At 42.7% G+C, this 21855-nt stretch overlaps 1 protein-coding gene across 1 annotated transcript; it reads left to right on the top strand.

Moving 5' to 3' along the window:
* The first annotated feature begins 4283 nt into the window (after positions 1-4283).
* Positions 4284-7983, top strand: LOC134748581 (arylphorin subunit alpha-like). Its single transcript, XM_063683372.1, has 5 exons — positions 4284-4403; positions 5300-5433; positions 5660-6487; positions 6615-6778; positions 7057-7983. Exons 1-5 carry the CDS (start codon positions 4316-4318, stop codon positions 7949-7951), a joined length of 2109 nt encoding a protein of 702 aa, XP_063539442.1. The 5' UTR covers positions 4284-4315; the 3' UTR covers positions 7952-7983.
* Positions 7984-21855: the final 13872 nt, after the last annotated feature.

Raw genomic sequence — 21855 nt, 5'->3', positions numbered from 1 at the left:
ATGGCGCTTACGCCATTATTAACGATGCTCCGATATAAATACAATGCCGCGCGACGCTGTGCGACATAGACTACCCGTCCTTCTTTAATTCATATAGTCAGTAAAAGACGGGTAGTCTTATCTCGCGGCGAGATACTGTCGCACCAATCATGTGCTCGGCCTACAGGGTAGAAAGGACTTGATCTGCCCATCTTATTGGGCACAATAAGCTATGGTCTAGGTCTATGGCGTCTAGGTCGTTTGCCATCAACCGCCTTGCCAGTTACTGTTTATTTTATTTTATTTTATTTATTTAAGGTTTACCAACAATTGTTGACATCGATACATTAATAATGTACTAAGCTAAAACATGTAAGGAGTGGTGTCACAATTACTTACAGGTAAACACCGCATGCATAACAAATATAAGTAAACAACTATGTAGTAAATGGAAACAAGAATTATCACCCTAACACCTTGTATAGATAAAATTTTCTCTACTGAGCTCGTTCACTTACCTGTACTAACAATGGCAGTCTGTTAAACAAAAGCCATTATTTATTTTGTGCGAGCGCGTGGCCTTTGTGCCTGAGGCTCACACACAATGGCCACGCGCTCCCACAAAAGAAATAATGGCTTTTGTTTAACAGAATGCCATTGTTAGTACAGGTAAGTGAACGAGCTCAGTAGAGAAAATTTTATCTATAACTAGGTATACCTACATTCTTGCAAATAAACATTTATCGTTACTAATGATTGAGGAGTGTCGTTTTAAAAGGGTTTATTTCTCTATGAAAACCATACAAAAATAAGCCTTGTGAAAAGACACACAAGGCTTATTTTTGTATGGTTTTAATAGAGAAATAAACCCTTTTGACACTCGTCAATTGTCAGTCTGCCTTGTCACCGATAAATATTGTACTGTATTTTATTGTTGGTAATATTTATTAAAATACCGTAAGTATATAATAAATATTATGAGACTCACATTACTCATTTAAACACCTACTTAATTAGCTACTGCAATTATATTTAAAAAACAAGTTTTCTTTTGATAACAAAATGATAATAATATCCGTTTCAAGTATAGGTACTGTAAACTGATTAACTATAACTTATCTTGAAAGGTCAAAGAATGTTAACTTAAAAATGCAATAATAACTTTATAGCCAATTAGGCAGGTACTGTACACTACGATACAAGTGCGAAAAGTAGGAAGAATTCGCACGTGTATCGTACAACGTTTTACAGTTCATGTAACCCTTTAAAATTTCGACATAGGTATATAAAGTGCTAATTACCGCACTAGTGGTAGCACCCTATAGTAATAGTACATTGTGATGCTTTGGTCAAGCTGAAAAAGAACGCGCAATAAAAAAGCCGATGTGTGTGATGACCAACGCACACGCGTTTCATACGACGTTTTTCAACTCACTTGCAAGGGAAAAAACGAAATTTACATATTAACTCAACTAAGTTAAAACTCAATTATGTTAGTAAAAGTACAAAATCTGTCATACTGCCTGCCGCCGCCCTTCGACCCGCCGCTGGCGGCCGGGCCCCGGCAGGCGGTCGGTGAGGCCCCGGCAGGCAATCGGCGGGGCGCCGGCGCCCTCTAGTCCTTGTTGTAAAAGCTACTCGACCAATAAAATTAAGAAGGTCTGTCCGTCTCATTACATACCTGTCGGACGCTCCGGGTATTTGGCCTACGCATTTAGACACTTGTACCATTGTTCTGTGTTTGAACACTAAAGGCGCGACTCTCTCGGTTGCTTCGGGCCGAACAAAGGGGCCGGGAAGTTGCGGGAAGCGCGCACTGACGGACGCTCTGGTTCTTCGACCCTACGCTGATCTCGGCCTCAGGCCTCCGCATTTAGACACTTATACTTTTAATCGAATTTAAACTTACTTATACTTTTGTTCTGTGTTTGAGCACCAACCCCATGTTTGATATCACAATGTTAGTTGGTTTAGAACGTATAAGCGCCCACCTTTAGCTCATACCTGTCATTCTGTCGAGACTTGTCCAGAATGTCCAGGTTTTATCTCCTTCCAAATCAAGTTATGTGGTACTATGGCATCCACTTGGCTTAACGTGGCCAGCAAAGTCGCAATAGGTCACTGTACTAACAAATCAAATCAGCAACTCTTTATGAAACGTTAAGAGAAAATTCATTCAGCTCCTCTTAAGAAAATGCATGTTTTTTAAATGTATTTCCATAAATTGTATTTGTTTTTATTTATCCGACTTTAGACGTAATCCTATTTGTCTAGTTATTGTGACACTATAAATACCAATGTCGGAGCGGATATCCGGATTCGGTCAAAATATCTTTCGAAGCATGCAACACTCAAAGACTTTAATTCAACTGAAACCATAAAGAAAATTGTAGACGAAATATTTTATCTCTCATGTATCATAGTGTTATAACATACGCCGCCCAAGTTAAAAAGAGAGTAAATTTCATACATTACCATGGCATATAACGCCTTTTTCAATAGAAGTTGTAAATGTTTATTAATTATTGATATCCGAAGTTTAATCCTTTGCAAGTATTGGTAAAGTTGCATCAGTTTCAATTGATATGCTTATATTTATAATAGGATATGGTTTGTTTTTACTTTAAAGTAGTCTTGGCTGTGAACAGAACACATTGCTTGTAGGAAAAGTGTTGATTTAATCAGTTTATATGATGTATATCAACATGAAAGGATGCACGCTAAAAGGACACAGGCACGGAGCATACAGGTTATATTAATGTCAGTGGCGAACTCCTAACTATCTGAACTATCTGGTGGTAAACGACTCCTGAGATGTGAGATTTCAGAGGTGTGAAGGGCATTGCTGAATTATTATTATTAAAATCTCTGTACAAGAAGTTTGAAGAACCCTATAGCTATCTTCAGAAAACCTCGCCAGAGGTCCATTCCATAGCCAGAGCGTTCGCGAAAGTACATTTCTTTAAAAACCTACAGGTTTTCACATATATTTCAAAATACATTTTCTTACACATAAATTTTAAATATAAAATTATATATAATATTTGTGATATTGGATTTGCTAACGATTCAGACAGCGCATCTTTGGACTACATCAAAGGACTCTGCTGGTATCTATCGAAGTTCTAGCCCGGAAATGACAACACTAGATACCTACTCATAGTCGATGCGGTTAAATTTTTTGAAAATAATAACCAGGTACACGCTACCCACTGACTGACAACCGACGACTGGACCGACGATCTAATAAAAACTTCGAGTGTTGTGTTGCGATCAAAGAGGAACGACAATGTGGAGCAGTGAGTGATAGTGATAAATGAAAGATAACTCTTAAACCATTTGATACAATATTTAGAAAGGTAATGTTACTGTTAAATGTTACAAATAGTGTTACAGTTAAAAAATCCAAAACGTTTAATTATTTAAATGATGAAATTATATTTATGCTATGGAAAATATATATAAATTAAAGCAAATACAGGGCATCCTCGGAGTTAAATACGTAGGTGCGATACCGTTTTCATTATCTATTAGAATTATTATAATTTTTTAAAATTAATGCAGCAAATTGCAAGTATTCCAAAATTTGAATTTTGAAAAGAACTGTCAAAAATCTTATAATCAACGAGTGAAATATCGAACAAAGCTAACTGCACAGATTTTGCAGTGACAACGTGGCGAAGTGTCACCATTAACTCCAAGTTCCTATGAAAGCATGACATTAATAATGGCACTTCAACATATTATCTAGAAAGTAAGTAATAAATACTTTATTGTACAAAACAAGTATCGTAACAGTAGATATACACTAGAAAATACACAGGCAAACTTATCCTTATCCCTATGAGAGATATCTTCTAGCTAACTTTAAAAAATAACAAAAATTTATATCCTTAGTAATCTTACATTATTTAATACTATACAAAATATAGAAAAAATTTGCAGAGAAAAATGCAGAATTATCTAAGCGATTCTAATCGAATTTAAACTGTTGTGAGACATACTAACATTAAATCATGACTAAAAAAAGCGCGAGTGACTAAAAAAAGTGAGTCTAAACCGTAAAATGATTTAATGTAAGCGATTCTATTTATGTGCCCTACCTTTCATTTTCGTCTTCCCCTTGATGAGGTAACAGAATGATTATCTCCAGCTTCATGAAAAATATTCCATTGCTGTCAATTTTGACTATCTGCGGAGATAGTCGAACATCGGTGAAAGGTCACCTGATAGTACTTGTAAACATAGCGTTGCTAAGTAGAAGATAAGGTGATGAATCGGGTATATAAGGCCATACCTGAAGTGAGTTCGGCACAGCTGAGGTCTGTCTGCAAAGATGAAGACTGTCCTGATCCTAGCTGCTGTGGTGGCCCTGGCGGTCGCCGGTACTGTTCCGCACAAACATGAAGTGGAGCTGAAATCTGGTAAGAGCTTTATTTCTTAATAATTTACTTGAAATTCATTTGGCAGCTAAACATGCTGAAATATTTTGTTTTTAATTGTAATACAAAATTCATTACCTCTTGAACTCATGGCTCTGATACATCTCAATCCCACAATCTCTCTGCTTTGCCTTAAGGTTGACTGGTAGAGAATGCTTTTGGCATTAAGTCCACCTTTTGTACGATAAGTATTTCTTTTGTGCAATAAAGATTAAATAAAATACATTGGCTTACCGTTGTATCACTTGCGACCTTTCGAAATATACTTGATCAGATTACGTTTAATATTTTTGTCCTCTACTATTTTATACATCTAATGGATGCCTCCTAGTGATGTATCTGATAATTGTTTTCTGGCAACTGCTAATCTCAGGGAGTCATTATCAAGCATGTTGCCTAGCTGAGGGGAAAGCAAAGCCTGGAGCCATGCCCCCGATTCAGAACTCGTTGCGGCTTTGAGTCGCGCTATAAATCTTGATCTATAAATTAACATACTACTTTGATGACCTCTCTCTTCTTGTTTACTACAACAACTGTCTTTAAAACCACTTTCTGGTTTAATGAAAGTATTTGTGTGATGATGTACGTTCTGAGTACATTGTATACTTAATAACTATGTACTTTATTTTGAAATTGAAATCATTGATTGGCATATAGTACAGGCGTTCTTATATATATGATGTTCGTGTGACGCCCTGTTAGAGCCCGGCATCATCTCCACATACTAATTTAATTTAAAATTACATATTATTTACATATATGCCTAATAATAAATTAATTATTTTACAGTTTAATAATATCTGACATGCACAACACTAATTCAAGATTAAAATTTTAGTTTGATAACGTGCAGTGGTTTATTTCTTTTTTTATTACAGTTGACGCTCAATTCATCCAGCGCCAAGAGAAAATCTTCTTACTTCTGGAGAGCATAGGACAGTACAGAAAGGACGCCGAATGGTTCAAGCTTGGTTACGAATACGATGTTGAGGCTAACATGGATAACTACACCGTAAGTAACAAGTTTCTACCCATGTTAACTAGATTTTATATAATAAATTGACCCAATGTTATTTAATCAACGTTTCGATTTCAGAACAAAAAACCGGGGTCCGATTTTAACTTATGAAACTTGAATTAAATAATTATACATAGGTGTGAAGTTGTCTTTTTTTTAACAATTCAATTGTTAAGTAAACTATTTGAACTTTATACTGAAAAAAGCTTTTTGATTTCAGGACAAGAAGGCCGTCGAGGAGTTCTTGATGTACTACAAGAGCGGAATCATGCCCAAGTACAAGACTTTCTCTGTCTTCTACAATGAGATGAGGGAGGAGGCCATCGCTCTCTTTAAGCTGTTCTACTACGCCAAGGACTTTGAGACCTTCTACAAGACCGCCGCCTTCGCCCGCGTGCACTTTAACGTTGGCCAGTTCCTCTACGCCTTCTACATCGCTATCTACCAACGCCCCGACACCCGGACCTTCGTGCTCCCTGCTCCGTACGAGATGTTCCCTCAGTACTTCGTCAACACCAAGACTTTCCTGAAGGCATACCGTACCAAGATGCAGCACGGCGACTTCGACCATGCCTATGCTGCCACCCAGGGCATCTTCCACGAGAACGGCAAATACGTCTTCTACTCCAACTACACCAGCCCCTGGTTGACTGGCAGCGTTGAGGACAAGCTTTCCTACTTCACTGAGGACATTGGCATGAACACCTACTACTACTACTTCCAGACACTCTACCCCTTCTGGTGGGACAAGAACAGCTTCCCTCACTATGAAGAGATGCGTGGAGAAATCTTCTACTTCAAGTACCAACAGATTATTGCTAGGTATTACCTGAACCGTCTCAGTAACGGACTTGGAGAAATCCCTGAATTCTCATGGTACAAGCCTATCGAGACTGGTTACTATTGCCAGCTGTCCTCTTACTATCCCTTCTTCTCGAGAAACGAATACTACCAGATCAACAAGGTTGAAAATGATCAGTACATTAACTACCTTAGCTCCTACGAGCAGACTTTCTTGTACTACTTGGAGCAAGGCCACTTCAAGGCTGTAAGTATAACTCCTAATTTGCCTTATAACCTACCATAAACCTTATTATAATGCCATAACATCTACTTTTGATCACTTAAGAGGGTTGCTATGAGTTTTATTACTACAAATTCTGATTCCTTTACAGTACAACCAAGAGATTGACCTGCGCAACTCCAAGGCCATCGACTTCGTCGCCAAGTACTGGTTCACCACTGTCGACCTGTACGAGAAGCTGCCCAAGCACTACGAACGTTTCTACGAGATCACCGCTCTTCACCTCCTCGCCGGTACTCCTGAGCCTACTGACCAGTAAGTTATCAAAACATCCATTTGTACTCTCCTGTTCCTATATACATAAGTCATCACAAGTTGTGCGATTACGTCAAATGAGAAAACAATGTCATAGCAGTTTACTCTTATCAAGTCTGCGGTTGAAATTCATGTAAACTATTCAGCCACCAAAAACGCAGTCTTCCCTATATAAAAACATAAATCTTCAACATTTAACAGATGCTGAAATGTTTTAAATGTTTATGTAGTTTCTGAAAGGTAAGTACAAGTTTACTAATAATTGATTGTCTTTCCAGATACACCATCTTCCCCAGCGCTCTGGAGCTGTACCAGACCTCTCTGCGCGACCCCGTCTTCTACCAGTTCTACGCTCGCATTCTGAACTACTTCCTCCAATGGAAAGAGTACCTGAAACCCTATAGCTACAGCCAGCTCCACTTCGAGGGAGTCAAGATTAGCGACGTCAAGATCGACAAACTGGTCACCTTCTTCGAGCCCTACGACTTTGACATCACGGACGACATCTTCCACAGCGTTGAGGAGTTCAAGGCCCACGAACCTACCCTCTACACCGTCCGTCAGCCCCGTCTTAACCACAAGCCTTTCACCGTTACCGTCGATGTAAAGTCTGACGTCGCTACCGACGCCGTGTTCAAGTTCTTCCTGGGTCCCAAATACGACGGCCATGGCTATCCTCTTAACATTGAAGACAACTGGATGAACTTTGTTGAGCTTGACTGGTTCGTGCACAAGCTGACCGTTGGACAGAACAAGATCGAGCGCCGCTCCACCGACTTCGCCCTGTTCAAGGATGACTCCGTGTCTGAGGCTGACCTCATGAAATACTTCAAACAAGGAAAGATTCCTGTTGATATGTCTGAGAGGTTCTTCTACCAGCCCCAGAGAATGATGCTGCCTAAGGGTACCAGGGGTGGCTTCCCCTTCCAACTGTACGTCGTCGTCTATCCCTACACTCCTCTGCCTAAAGAGATGGAACAGTACAAGACTTACTTCCCCGATATGAAGCCCATGTCTTATCCCTTCGACCGCCCCGTATACGAGACTTACTTCAAGCAGCCCAACTTCTACTACGAGGATGTGTTCATCTACCACGAGGGAGAAGAGTTCGCCAACTTCTACAACGTTGAGGAGTACTACCCTAACTACCAGAACCACGTGCATAAGCATTGAGAGAGATAAACGGTCCAAGTTGTGCTAGTTAAGATGCTACTGAACTGTGTGAAATGATTTAATAATAATAAAAAAAATATATAAAAATATATTTTAACTATTTGCCTCCTTGATTCCTATCAGTTATAGTCCGGCTCATTTCCCTAACAGACAAAAGTAAGAAAGCATCCGGAAGAAAGCATTAAACTTAGTATGCATGTAACTTATGTAGGTTAGAAAAAATTGGAAGGGAAGGCAACTTGTCAAGTAGATGTTTCCCCCTTTCCCACATTTTTGTATCCCCTTTTCGAGTTTCTCATTATTTTTAGAATTATGGTTTTTTACACAATATTTTCTATAACTAAAATACTCTCCGTAAAATTTTCTGCAGTAGTTGCCTTGGAAGTATATTGCTGGGACTTTGTGTTTTAAGTTATGGGTCATGCAAATTTTAACGCATTTGTTGGTGGTGGTGTGGACCGGATGGTGAGATAAGGCCTGCCTGACAAAGTTTTTCAATTCTTAATTTGAATTATTGAACCTTGTTCTATAAATAAATTGGAACGAATTTCGTTTGTTTTAAAAAGCGATGAAACAAAAGAAATGCTACTTTATTTGGTTTATGAAAGGTTTTAATTTGATTAAAACGGAGGGTACATTGTAATGTGCATTGGGCCTTACGAGGTTAAGACACAGCAAGGGCAGTATGAACAATAAGGAGATATATAAAAAACTAACTATAACTTTTTTGTCACTCGTGCAATAGAGCATTTAAGAACAAGTTCGGCCTGGCCAGCCACATTAGGGCTCACGCTAGACAACGTCCATAATGTTTATTTGGGGTCGCCGTCATCGAAAACTATATACTATATATATATATATAAAAAAAGTTCAAAAATTGGTTTATTTTGTCAGGAGCAGGGCTCTATCATTTGGTGGTCTTTTATAGTCTTAGACCGTCCACAGTCCGTTTTTTGAGATATGAAGTATTTCTTGGTTGGTTGATATTTCTTAAAGCGGCCATATTATTGTATGAGTCGTATGGCAGAACATAATCGCTCATCAAAACTTGCACCTCACATAATTTGAAAGCAACATACGGCAATGACATCTATTCTAAGGCATTTTATAGATTATATTTTTCATTAGCAGGTTTGTAGTGGTTTGAACTGTTTTTCTAATAATAATAAAAAACTTCAAAATGGGACCCAAAGTGGGGGAATAGGGGATGATACAAGGAACCATGGCCAAGTAGCTAGTCTCAAAAGCTGTCATATTTTTTCTAGTAGTGTCGCGGAGAGATTTGTGTATTGCTCATGGCGTTGATCTTATTGGCTGTTCAATTTTATGAATGTTATGATAAGATAAGATAAGATAAGATAATTATTTATTTGCTTAAACATGGTAATTTTAAGTTCACATATTCATTATAAGCAGTATCACATGTTTAGCCAATGGCAGCCTACTATATATAAATATACCTACTATATATATAAATTAAAAACTGTAATAGATGTCATATATTAAAGAAAAAGTGACGGATCCGGCCTTCACCCATGAATCTAGTATAACTGGATCGGTCATGAGGGGTGGGGGAAAATGACCGAACGGGATAGTCTTATGTATCTTTCAGTAGGAGTAGCAGAGAAAGCGCTGTTATTGTTTGTCCTTGTCATAGTTTCACTTTTCCACAGGGACCGGACAACCCTTTCCGCGATAAAACCCTTTCAATGGGCGACACTTAAACACGGCTAACACATTGAAAGACTTTCCCTTTTGAACTGCAAGCCCATTCATACCCTTACCTTTGACTAACCCTTACCGAAAAGCTAACCAAAAATAAGGCTAGCTCTTAATAAGGGTTACCCTTATCTTTAAGCGCTTTTTATAAAGGTTTCCCTTTGCGTGAAAGAGACAGGATTAGTATATATCTACGGTAGTGTATGAAAAGGAAAGAAAATACGTGCCTAGTCAAAGAACGCCGCCGTCGCCGCCGACAATCGCACGGATTCGAAGTAATGTGTGCTTTATGAACAAGGTAGACGACTTAAATTAGCACGCTTATATGCTAAAAGGGAAGCCCTTTATAAGGCTAACCCTTATAAGCAATATGCAAGGTGTTGGTGAGCGGATGATAAGGGTTTTGTAAGGGTATTTGGGCTACCGATTACTCAAATGTGGTAGCTTTATATAAGGGTTTTTAAAACCAAAACAAAGGGTTTCGTCTGGCAAAGGGTATGGTGAGTTAAGCCTTATGCAATACCCTTATAAAACCCCGATAAGGGATAGCGGGCCGGTCCCTGCTTTTCCACCGCTGCCACAACCGAGGTTGTGGCAAACAAATAAGTACGTGACATGTCATGTTTGTTTGTTGCTTGTTTAATTATCGTTGTTTTGTATGAAATTGTGCTTTCTCTTATGAAATATAGTGATGGTTAGCGTTGTGAATGCTTGAACTTTGATAAAATACTGGTGAATTGTTCTGTAATCGGCTGTAATAGCCGCTCTGAGCAAAAATATGAGATCATAACCTTTCACACGTAAGTACGGTATTTTACACCTTCCTCTTAACGCAATATGTGAGAATAAAATCGTAAAATTACGTTACACTCAAAGCAATGTAGAATCAAACGATTTCAATAAAAATATCACAATTATTTACGCAAATTAACAAAACATTATTTGTAAAATTATCCGCCCAAATTACGTAGGTAGGTAGGAGTCTGAGGTCAGCCATTTTTAAACTTCTTCTTAATTTAGCTGCATAACAATCATGTTAGGGATACCAGATGAAAATATCATAATTTTATGGGTAATTTTGACCTCAAAGTTTTTTCGTACTTCTAATTCCAAAAAATAAATAAACAAATGTTGTGAAGATTAAATGTGGTGTACATTAATTGGTGTGATTGCGATTTGTGATTTCTTTAAATTAAAACCCATAATACATTTTATTTACTAAACATGTTTAGTTTTGTACCACCTGCGCGAATTATAGGAGGTATTTCATTGTTTATACGCCTAAAAAGAACGGACCATTGACATTTTATTTAACAATTTTTTAATACCGTCAAACAAGCTAACTTTACCTCCAGGGTAATCGCCCCAACGTGATATCAAATATTGGGGTAATTTTTACCAATATGGTATCCCCACGTTTATGACGTCATCTATGTCTATCCCTTACGGGCGCACGCGTATAGCTGGTCTATGTAATGCTAGGTCTATGCCTTCACCACTGGAGGGCTTCGTCACTTTTTCTTTAATATATGACATCTATTACAGTTTTTAATTTATATATAGTAGTGTAACTACTTAAAAAAACAAATCAAAATATTTAATAAAATAATTTGATTTGTTCCCAAACTTGTTCAATGTTATGTTTAGTTATTTTATTATGATACTTTTAGATACATATTAGTGCATTCCGTAGAACTAGTTATCAAATTGTTAGCTTAACAGTATCTTGACGTGAAACATGTATTTCATACACTTTTTAGGGTTCCGTAATGAACTAGTTTCGCCATCCTTCTGTTTGTTCGTCTGTCCGTCTGCGGCTTAGCTCACTGACCATTAATGCTACGAGTACAAAGCTGCAATTTGGTATTAGACATGAGTAGTTCGCGAATGAAAGATTCAAATGAAGTACTTCACTTGATGTCACTCTTTCATTCACTAGTTCAGTTCGGTTTTTTTTTTTTTATACCACGTCGGTGGCAATCAAGCATACGGCCCGCCTGATGGTAAGCAGTTACCGTAGCCTATGAACGCCTGCAACACCAGAGATATTACACGCGCGTTGCCGACCCTTTAAAAACCTGTACACTCCTTTTTTGAAGAACCCCATACTGTAGCCCCTCGGGAAAACCTCGGCAGGGAGCTCATTCCACAGCCGAAGCGTACGCGGGAGGAAATTCCTCTTAAACCGCACAGTACGCGACCATTTAGGTGCTAGGGTGTGAGGATGAACACCCTGCCGATGGCGAGCGGTGCGGTGATAGAAAGCGGCCGTTGGCATCATGTCAAACAATTCTTCAGAGCACAGCCCATTGTACAAGCGGTAGAACACACACAAGGAGGCGAAGTCTCTCCTTAGACTTAAGGGTTCGATACCGCTTGTGAGTTTGGGATCGTCGACGATTCGTACAGCGCGCCTTTGGACTGAGTCGAAGGGTCCAAGCTGGCATCCAGGTGCTCCTGCCCAAAGGTGACAGCAGTACTCCATATGGGGTCTGACTTGCGATTTATATAGCAGCAGTCTTTGCCCCGGAGTAAAGTATCGCCGTGCTTTATTGAGCACACCGAGTTTTTTGGATGCCAGATCAGCCTTCCCTTCCAGGTGGCTACGGAATTGGACGTCACTGGAGATGTCGACACCGAGGATCCCAATACTCCCTGACATGGTAAGGGCTGTGCCTTCGAACTGTGGGACCACAGTAAATGGGGTTTTCTTAGCGGTAAACGCGCAAACTTGTGTCTTGGTGGGGTTGAATCGCACTAAATTGTCCCGGCCCCACACCGAAACTCTGGATAGAGTGCCCTCAATATCCGACACAAGCTTTTCACGACTCTCTAGCACCACGGAACGAGGGATGTTGGCACGGCCTGCGTAATAGGCATCCCCAGTACTGTCGTCTGCATAGCAATGAATGTCGTCGATAGACAACATGTCATTGATGTGCAGCAAAAACAGCGTTGGGGATAGCACAGAGCCTTGCGGAACGCCAGCGTTAATGTCCATGCTATTGGAGCAGCTTCCGTCTACTACGGCTCGTATGCGTCTGCCAGACAAAAAGCTAGCGATCCATTTGCATAGTCCCTCCGGCAATCCATAAGATGGTAACTTCGACAGGAGACCCCGATGCTAGACCCGATCGAACGCCTTCGCTATATCTAGGCTAACTGCCAATGCCTCACCTTGACTCTCAATGGCCGAAGCCCAGCGGTGAGTGAGATACACTAGAAGATCACCAGTCGAGCGACCGTGGCGAAAACCATACTGACGGTCGCTGATCAGGTCGTGTTCTTCTAGGTATCTCAGGAGCTTTGCGTTGATTATACGCTCCATGACCTTAGAGAGAAGGGAGGTAATAGCGATAGGCCTGTAATTCGATGGGTCCGATCTGTCGCCCTTTTTAGGCACAGGATGCACAAGGGCCGTCTTCCACGAAGATGGAACATGCCGTTTGTTGCTAGAGAGTGTGAAGAGACGCGCCAACACGGAACATAACTCAGGAGCACACTGCTTAAGCACAAGTGCTGGAATGCCGTCTGGCCCGCTCGACTTATGAACGTTTAGGGATAGCAACTCCCGCCGAATATCCCTCTGCGTGAATGAGATTTCGGGCATGGAGTATGCACACCGCGGGATGGTGGGCGGCACGGCGCTACCGTCGTCGTTCAAGGTCGAGTTCGAGGCAAAAAGAGTGTAGAGGGTAATGTACAAGAAGAAGACGAGAAAAGTATTTACAATATTATTTACATAAGTATCTACATAACATTACACTAAATTGCAATTTATTTTCAACAATTTAAATAACGTTTCTTCTTAGGCAGATCTAATAGAAGTATATATTATTCGTTGCCTAGTCACGGCGAGGGCGCATCGCGCAGGCGCGCGGACTTAGGCGCGTAAGGTAGCGGTTATAGAGTGGCAAGCCGAGCAGGCCGCCACATGTTCCCCCTGGCCAGACCGTGACTACGGTCGATACCTAGCGGGGAACCTCACTAGTCTTCCACTCCTCGTCTGCTTCTCTTTGTTAGCATCACTGTTAATGCTGTTATCCGTCTCAGGGGATTGCGGCGACACTTCCCGCATGACAAATGCCGGCTTGAGTCTGTCGACCGAAACGTTGTTCATCTTGCCCTTAATGTCTATAGAGTAGTATTTCGACTGTCGCTTAATGACTCTATATGGGCCTTCGTACGGTGGTTCAAGCGAGCTGCGGACTCGGTCGACTCGAAGAAACACGTGGGAACATGATTCTAAGTCCCGTGGGATGTAAAATGGTGATGATGATATATGCCAAGATGCTGGTCTGGGCGTAAGCTTAGCCATTTGTGAGCGTAACCGTGTGGCGTACTCGGTGATATCTGCCACTTTGTAGTCTGGTAGAGGTGACAGGAACTGGCCGGGTAAACGAAGCGTCTCGCCATAGACGAGCTCTGCCGGGGTAGTCTGTAAATCTTCCTTTACGGCGCTTCGAATACCAAGCAGGATGAGGGGAAGAGCTTCAGTCCAAGTCGATGGAGATGAGTGACACATGATGGCGGATTTGAGCTGACGGTGCAGCCTCTCGATGATGCCGTTGGCGGCTGGATGGTAACTAGTGGTGCGGAGGTGGTGAGCACCAACCATCGAGGTCAGAGCCTTGAAGAGATGACTCTCAAACTGACGACCACGGTCTGTGGTCACCCGCAGTGGACATCCGAATCTGGCAAACCAGCCAGATACCAGGGCAGAGGCGCAAGATTCGGCAGTGATGTCTTTGAGTGGGAATACCTCAGGCCATCGGGTGAATCTATCGATGACGGTGAGGCAGTATCTGTAATCAGAAGACGGGGTAAGAGGCCCTACGAGGTCGAGATGAATATGAGCGAACCTCGAGGATGGAGTGGTGAAAGTGGAAAGTGGTGAAATGGTATGGCGAGTGATTTTGGTCTGCTGGCATCTCAAGCACTGTTTGGCCCACTCTCTACAGTCTCGGCGAATCCCTGGCCATACAAATTTTTCAGAGACCAGTCGCGCGGTAGCTGAGCATCCTGGATGATGAAGTTGGTGTAGCTGGTCGAAGACTTGTTTCCGGAACTCTGAAGTGACATATGGACGAGGTTGTCCAGTAGAAGTGTCACAGAAGACAGGTAAGGTACTGCCAAGTGCAGGCATCTTCTGCAGTTTGAGTGAGGAGCCGTGGAGGATCAGGTCTTGCAGCTCTGGATCAGCTTCCTGAGATCGTGCAAGCGCCTGGTAGTCGATAGGGACGGCGATTTCCTCAACGCGAGACAAGGCGTCAGCGACAACGTTGAGAGTTCCAGGTAAGAATCTCAAGTCTGTTGTAAATTGCGAGATAAAGTCCAGGTATCTAAATTGCCTTGGCGAGCATTTATCTCGGTTAGTGGAGAAAGCAAAGGTAAGTGGCTTGTGATCTGTATACACTATGAAGTCTCTAGCTTCGACCATATGCCTGAAGTATCTGATGGCTTCGTACACAGCCAGGAGTTCTCGGTCGTACGGGCTGTACTTCGTCTGTGGCTTGGTAAGCTTGTGCGAGTAGAATGCCAAGGGTTGCCAGGTTTCGTCTACAAGCTGTTGAAGTACTCCACCGATAGAAGTGTCAGAAGCGTCACTGAAGATCGCTAGTTGAGCAGAAGGATCCGGATGAGCTAGGAGTGTTGCTTTAGACAGCGAAGATTTGCAGTCTTCAAAAGCCTGTAGCAATTCAGGAGTCATATTCACTGGATGTGATCCTTTGACCTTGGGTCCTGACAGAATGGAGTGAAGCGGTGCCTGAAGTTGTGCAGCGTTGGGTACAAATCTGCGGTAGAAGTTTATCATACCCAGGAATCTTCTGAGTTCCTTGACTGTTTTAGGGACGGCGTACTCCTGGATAGCTTGCACCTTAGCTTCCAAGGGCTTGGTACCTGAAGCTGTCACATGATAACCAAGAAAAGTGACTTCGGATTGGCCAAACAAGCACTTGGAGATGTTGATCCATACGCCGTACTGTGTCAAACGCTGAAACAGTTGACGGAGATGACTTTTGTGTTGTTCCAGTGAAGATGAGAAAATCAGGATATCGTCTAAGTAACCATAACAGAAGTCTAGACCGAGCAGAACCTCATCAATAAACCTCTGGAAGGTCTGCGCCGCGTTCCTTAGTCCAAAATTCATGAATGGGAACTCAAATAAGCCAAATGGAGTGATAATCGCGGTTTTGGGTATGTCATCAGGATTCACGGCTATCTGATTGTAAGCCTTGACCAGGTCAATGGTTGAGAAGATGGTGCATCCGGACAGTTGGTGAGAAAAGTCGTGAATGTGACGAATGGGGTATCGGTCAGGGATCGTTCTGGCGTTCAGTGCCCTATAATCACCGCAGGGTCCAGGTATGATCTTTCTTTTTCACTAAGTGAAGTGCACTAGCCCAGGGACTTTCTGACCGACGGGCTATACCGGATGCCAACATATCCTCGAACTCCTTTCTGGCAGCTTTCAGACGCATCGGATCAAGGCGGCGAGGTTTGCAGGATACTGGCGGTCCGGAAGTGGTCTTGATGAAGTGCAAGGTGTTATGCTTCGATGGAGAGTGCCTACCTGGAGGTCTAGTGATAGCGGGATATTCGCGTAAAATTTCATGGAATTCTGTTTCACCGGTCACGATTTTGATGGCAGCAATATTATCGGACGACTTGTATGGTATTGCGGCTACCGATAATGATGTCAGATTATCTATCAGTCGACGGTTTCGGCAGTCTACCAGTAGATCGTAATAAATAAGAAAGTCGACTCCTATAATCGGTTTTGACACGTCGGCTATAGTAAAGTTCCATGAGAACGCTCTTCGTAGACCCAAGTTGATAGTTAGTTGTATTGGTCCATAGGTACGTATGACGGAATTGTTGGCTGCAACTAGTTCGAATTTTGATTGTGGGCAAGGCGTCTTGACAGCCGACCGGGGGAAAACACATAAATCAGATCCTGTGTCAACGAGGTATCTTATTTTCGAAGTCCGGTCGGTGATGAATAGACGGCCAGATTTTAAGGTAGGGCAGTCGCTGGCCGCTAGTTCCGACCGCCCGGGGAGTTTCCCGAGTCGAAACTGCAGGGCTTACTACATTTGTGTGCTTTTTGCCCAAAGTTGTAGTGATAAAAGCAGTGCGGATGGTTAGGCGGCGGCTGCGGCATCCTAGGTCGAGAGCGGCTGTGTCTTCGTGGCTTTGACGAGGAGTGTGAGCGCGAGTGTGAACGACCTCTTTTAAAGTTAGTTGTTAATAAAGCAACTTGCCTTGTAAGCTCGTTGACTTGCTGCGTCAAAGCGTCAGTAGGCGAAACGGGCGCGTGGGAGACAGAACACGCTGGTGCGTAGGTGGTAGCAGCACCAGAAGTAGTCGCCACTTGCGGAGCACGGGGGGTTGAAGGAGCTAGCTCATAAACCCTATCTGCTAAATCGGCGAGCTTATCTAAAGGCTGCTCGGACTGCGACGCAAGTATGGTCTGAACGTTGTGCGGTAAACGGTCGCACCAAATTGTCCGTAGGAGGTCCGAAGTTGCAGCGGCGCCGGCCAGGTTCTGTAGATGGCGCAGAAACTGCGACGGGCTACGGTCGCCAAGCTCTTCTTAAACTAGTAGTTGCCGCGTCCGTTTTTCTTGCGACGCGGAGAGACGCTTAATCAATTCCGCCTTGATTTTAGGGTATTTATCGGCAGCGGGAGGGTTAGTGATAACGTCTTTCACCTCCATCGCATACCGCGCCTCCAACTGCCCAGCGACATAATAAAATTTCGTATCGTCGAGCGTAATTTTGGATAGATGAAATTGGGCTTCAATCTGGGCGAACCACAGTGCGGGCTCGTCTGCGTTAAATGGAGGCACGCGGACTCCGACCCTACATACCTGCGCCTCCTCGTCTGCGTCCGCAAATTTTTCATGGAGATCTTCAGTAGACATCTTGCGTTAGTCGGTAGTCACCAGTGTAGAGGGTAATGTACAAGAAGAAGACGAGAAAAGTATTTACAATATTATTTACATAAGTATCTACATAACATTACACTAAATTGCAATTTATTTTCAACAATTTAAATAACGTTTCTTCTTAGGCAGATCTAATAGAAGTATATATTATTCGTTGCCTAGTCACGGCGAGGGCGCATCGCGCAGGCGCGCGGACTTAGGCGCGTAAGGTAGCGGTTGTAGAGTGGCAAGCCGAGCAGGCCGCCACAAGAGTACCAAGAAGATCGGCTTTCTCTTTTGCACTGTGGGCCAGATCACCATCAGCTTTTCGCAGAGGTGGTAAAGACGACTGACAAAAATTTCCCTCGGCAGCTTTGGCGAGCGACCAGAACGCGCGACTCCCAGAGGGATAGCCCGCTAGCTTGTCGCCAATTCTGCCGACGAAATCGTATTTAGCCCTGGCAATGGCTTTTTTACTGGACCTCGAGGCAGCGTTTAAGTCGCGTTTCACATCAGAAACGTTCGGATCCTTATTAGCTACGGCCTTGGTCCAAGCCCTGTAAGCGGCTTGCTTGCGAACTGTAGCCTCTTTACAAGGCCGATTAAACCAAGGTCGTCGCTTTGCTACCGCTGCTATTACCGTGTTGGGAATGAAACAATCCATTCCCAGCAGTATGGTCTCGGCAACATTGGCTGCGCAGGAGTCAGGATCTTCTGATGTGAAGCAGAGCTGCCTCCATGGGTACGAAGCGTAGAATTCACGCAGTCCGTCCCAATCTGCTGATTTATATTGCCACACGCGTCGCGAGCTAGTTGGCCGTGGTGGATCGGGCCGCGCGCAAGGCGCCTGTGTCCGGACGAGGCAGTGATCGGACGAACCGAGAGGTGCATTCACTGAGATGGAATATCCGTCCGGACGTGTAGTCAGCAGGAGGTCCAGTAATGAGCTAGTATGATCCTCGATGTCTGGTATTCTCGTGGGAGAATGTACCAGTTGCGAGAATCCATAGGCCAGAGAAAATTCGTGAGCAGACCTCCCCGCGTGGTCGGTGGACCGGGAACCAAGCCACTCAACGTGGTGGGCATTAAAGTCCCCTAAAATCACCAGCTCTGCGGAAGGGTACTGCTCTAGAAGTTTGTCAGTCGTCGATTGCAGGTGCTCGAAGAGCCGGGTTGTCTCCGTGTTTCCGCTATGAGACCTGTACAGGCACGCGTAGACACGAGTGTGTCCGCTGTAGTCCACACGCACCCACAGAACTGACAGGTCCCTGTCTTCAAAGGCATGGAGGCGGCGACAGCAGACCTCCTGCCGGGCATACATGCATACACCAGCGCGTCTCATGAACTTGTGTTCAAGTGTATAGCCGGGATATAGTAGGTATGCAGTGTCCGCCGGGCAGGATATCTGCGTCTCCGTTAGAAATAGGATGGTCGGCTGCGCAGATTCCAGGTGGTAATGGACTGCGCTCAAATTTGAGTGTAATCCCCTGATATTGCAGAAGTCCACTTGTGTGGAAGGGGATGCCGCTGAGAAACCATTTCTTTTTTTACCCTTATTTGCCATGTGTTGTTGTTGTTGAGTGTACAAAGAGGGTTCGGGGCGTTGACGGCTTAAGGGACAAGAGAACAGAACAGATCTGCCAAAGGAATATGTAGGGTAGTGCGGTTCACAGGCACGGCGTACGGAAGGGCCCCCGGTCCCCCCCTGGTGCAGCAGCCGGGTCCACTCCGGTCTCCTTCTCCGGCACGACTACTACATCAAGGATTTTACGCGAGGTTGGTGGTTCAGCCTCCCAGGGCGGAGATTAAGTAATCCCTGGGTTCGGGAACCCTACTGACCTGCGGGCGGCCAGCGGACAGCCGTTTCACCGGGTCTCCCTGATCGCCGCACCTGTACGCCGCGTCCATACAGACCAAATGCAGTACCGTGAGTTCCGTAGGTCCCCCGTCGTCAACACACCGCACCCTCGTTGAGCTCTGGCAACCTTACTCACCGGCAGGAACACAACACTATGATTAGGGTCTAGTGTTATTTGGCTGCGGTTTTCTGTAAGGTGGAGGTACTTCCCCAGTTGGGCTCTGCTCTAGATCTGGAATGACATTCGCTGTGTTGTGCCCTACCACACAAAGCGAGATGACATTCACAGTGCCCATACCTCTCTTTTGGACGTACTTTAAGGACATACCCGGGTCCGGACGTAGTTTAAGGACATACCCCGGGTCAATTTAAGGACATACCCCGGGTCAATTTAAGGTCAATTTAATTCGGATTTATTTAGTTCTTTACTTCAGCAGTTCAGTTTAATTATCTTTTTATTTACTTGCTCATTCGCTTAGAGTGACAAGGACGCCACGTTTAAACTTTCGATTCATAAATTCATTTATTTGAGTCATTCATATTGAACGAAATTATCAATCGAATCCTTCATTCAACTCAATATATCCGCGAATGAGAGATAGAAAACCAGTACTGTTGATATAGATGGATCTTATGAGCTACTGAACTAAACTGAACTAGTGAACTAAAAGAGTGAAGTACTTCACAGCGTATGAAAGATGCATATCAATCTTTTCTTTTTAGTGACACATTTTGCGCATGTCTATTTGGTATGGGTATATAAATAAATCACGCTGACAAAGTAGTCAACTTAAAACTATAAAAAAACCGACTAAGTGCGAGTCGGACTCGCCCACCGGCGATTTCAGTATTTTTTGTTATAGAGGCAACAGAAATACATCACCTGTGAAAATTTCAACTGTTTAGCTATCACGGTTAATGACAGACAGACGGACAGACGGACAACGGAGTCTTAGTAATAGGGTCCCGTTTTTACCCTTTGGCTACGGAACCCTAAAAATTAGGCTACCTCCCTACACGTAAAGTGCGGATTTTTTTTTTCGCTTTAATCCCATGGTGCGGGGTGTTGCAATATTGATTAAGTGAATGTTTTCGGAAATAATCGCTTCGAAAGATGAAAAAAAATACGAAAATAAACGTTAATAAAAACTATAGCAAAGATGATCGGTAAAGTTTGGGTTTTCGCAAAAAGTATTTTCTTCTTAGTAAAAAGTAGGGGAGATTAGTCCAAAACCGTGACACGGGGTAAAACCAGGACACAACAGTATGGCCACTTAGATAGTTTCAGTGCTGTCTAGCATCTTGGTTAGTTTGTCAACAAAAGTTAAATGACGCGCGTGCCGGCGTAGAAATTAAATAAGAAAAACATTTTTAGCGGTGCCTGATATAATAATTCCATGGAATTTGATACTATACCAATCAGTCGTACGTTGATGTATGTACAATTTGTATTTTTTATGCGATTATGTAAATATTAAGGATCAATAAATAATACTTTGATTGTCATTGCATCCTGATTTTAGGTCAGCAGATTTTTAGTTGCTCGTAGGTACGTTCGGGTCAAACGAAAGGGGTAAAACCGGGTCGTCTTCGTTTTTTACAAGCGTATTTTTTTGTACACTACAGGAAAAAAGATGCTTGAGTATAATGTCTCAAGTGTAAAGAATTAACCCCTTGAAGTACACTCTTCAAGGGGTTAATTTCTGGTTGGTAACCTGAAGAACTTGACGAGTTCCATTGATATTTGTACTAAAGGGCAAAATCGGGTATAGAATTTGGTTGTAGGTAAGTTGATTATTTTTCCAGATGTGATAATGATCTCATTAAATAAATATGTTTCAATTAAGTCAATTAACCCCTTACAAAAAAAAAATATTTAAAATTGAACTCTAATAGCTATTAATAGAGTTGAACATTATACTCGTAACTGCCATATATGGCTGCATATTTATGCAGTAACGGGTTAAACAGAGACTAGTAAAGTTCGTAGATTTTTCTACAAATATGTTTTTTATTTAACATTTCCCTTAGCGTCACGGTTGTACCCTCAGAGCATAGAATACTTCATTCATATATTAATTTATGGTTCTACCCTACTTTCCCCTGCAAGTGCTACGAATCCGCGCTTTTGCATGGTATTGCTCCAAGGCGCTGATACATAGAAATTTCGCGCCTTGATCGTCATTGGCAAGTCGTTCAACAGGATGAACAAGGCATTAGAGATACACTATCCCGATGAGCTCACAGAATGCTTTAATACTTTAAACAGTCCATTGAAGATAGTCGAAATTGTAAACATCGGAGAAAGGTGACCTGTTAAAATCGTAAACACACGTTGCTAGGTAGAAGATAGGGTGATCGGGTATATAGGGCCATAACTGGTAGTTCGGCACAGTT

The sequence above is a fragment of the Cydia strobilella genome, chromosome 16, assembly GCF_947568885.1.
Source record: "Cydia strobilella chromosome 16, ilCydStro3.1, whole genome shotgun sequence".
NCBI lineage: Eukaryota > Metazoa > Arthropoda > Insecta > Lepidoptera > Tortricidae > Cydia > Cydia strobilella.
This window is presented reverse-complemented; position numbering and strand designations above follow the sequence as displayed.

Coding starts and splice junctions, on each gene's coding strand:
- LOC134748581 (XM_063683372.1), top strand. CDS start 4,316: ATGAAGACTGTCCTGATCCTAGCTGCTGTGGTGGCCCTGGCGGTCGCC. Junction 4,404..5,299: donor TGAAGTGGAGCTGAAATCTG/GTAAGAGCTTTA, acceptor TTTTTATTACAG/TTGACGCTCAATTCATCCAG. Junction 6,779..7,056: donor ACTCCTGAGCCTACTGACCA/GTAAGTTATCAA, acceptor TTGTCTTTCCAG/ATACACCATCTTCCCCAGCG.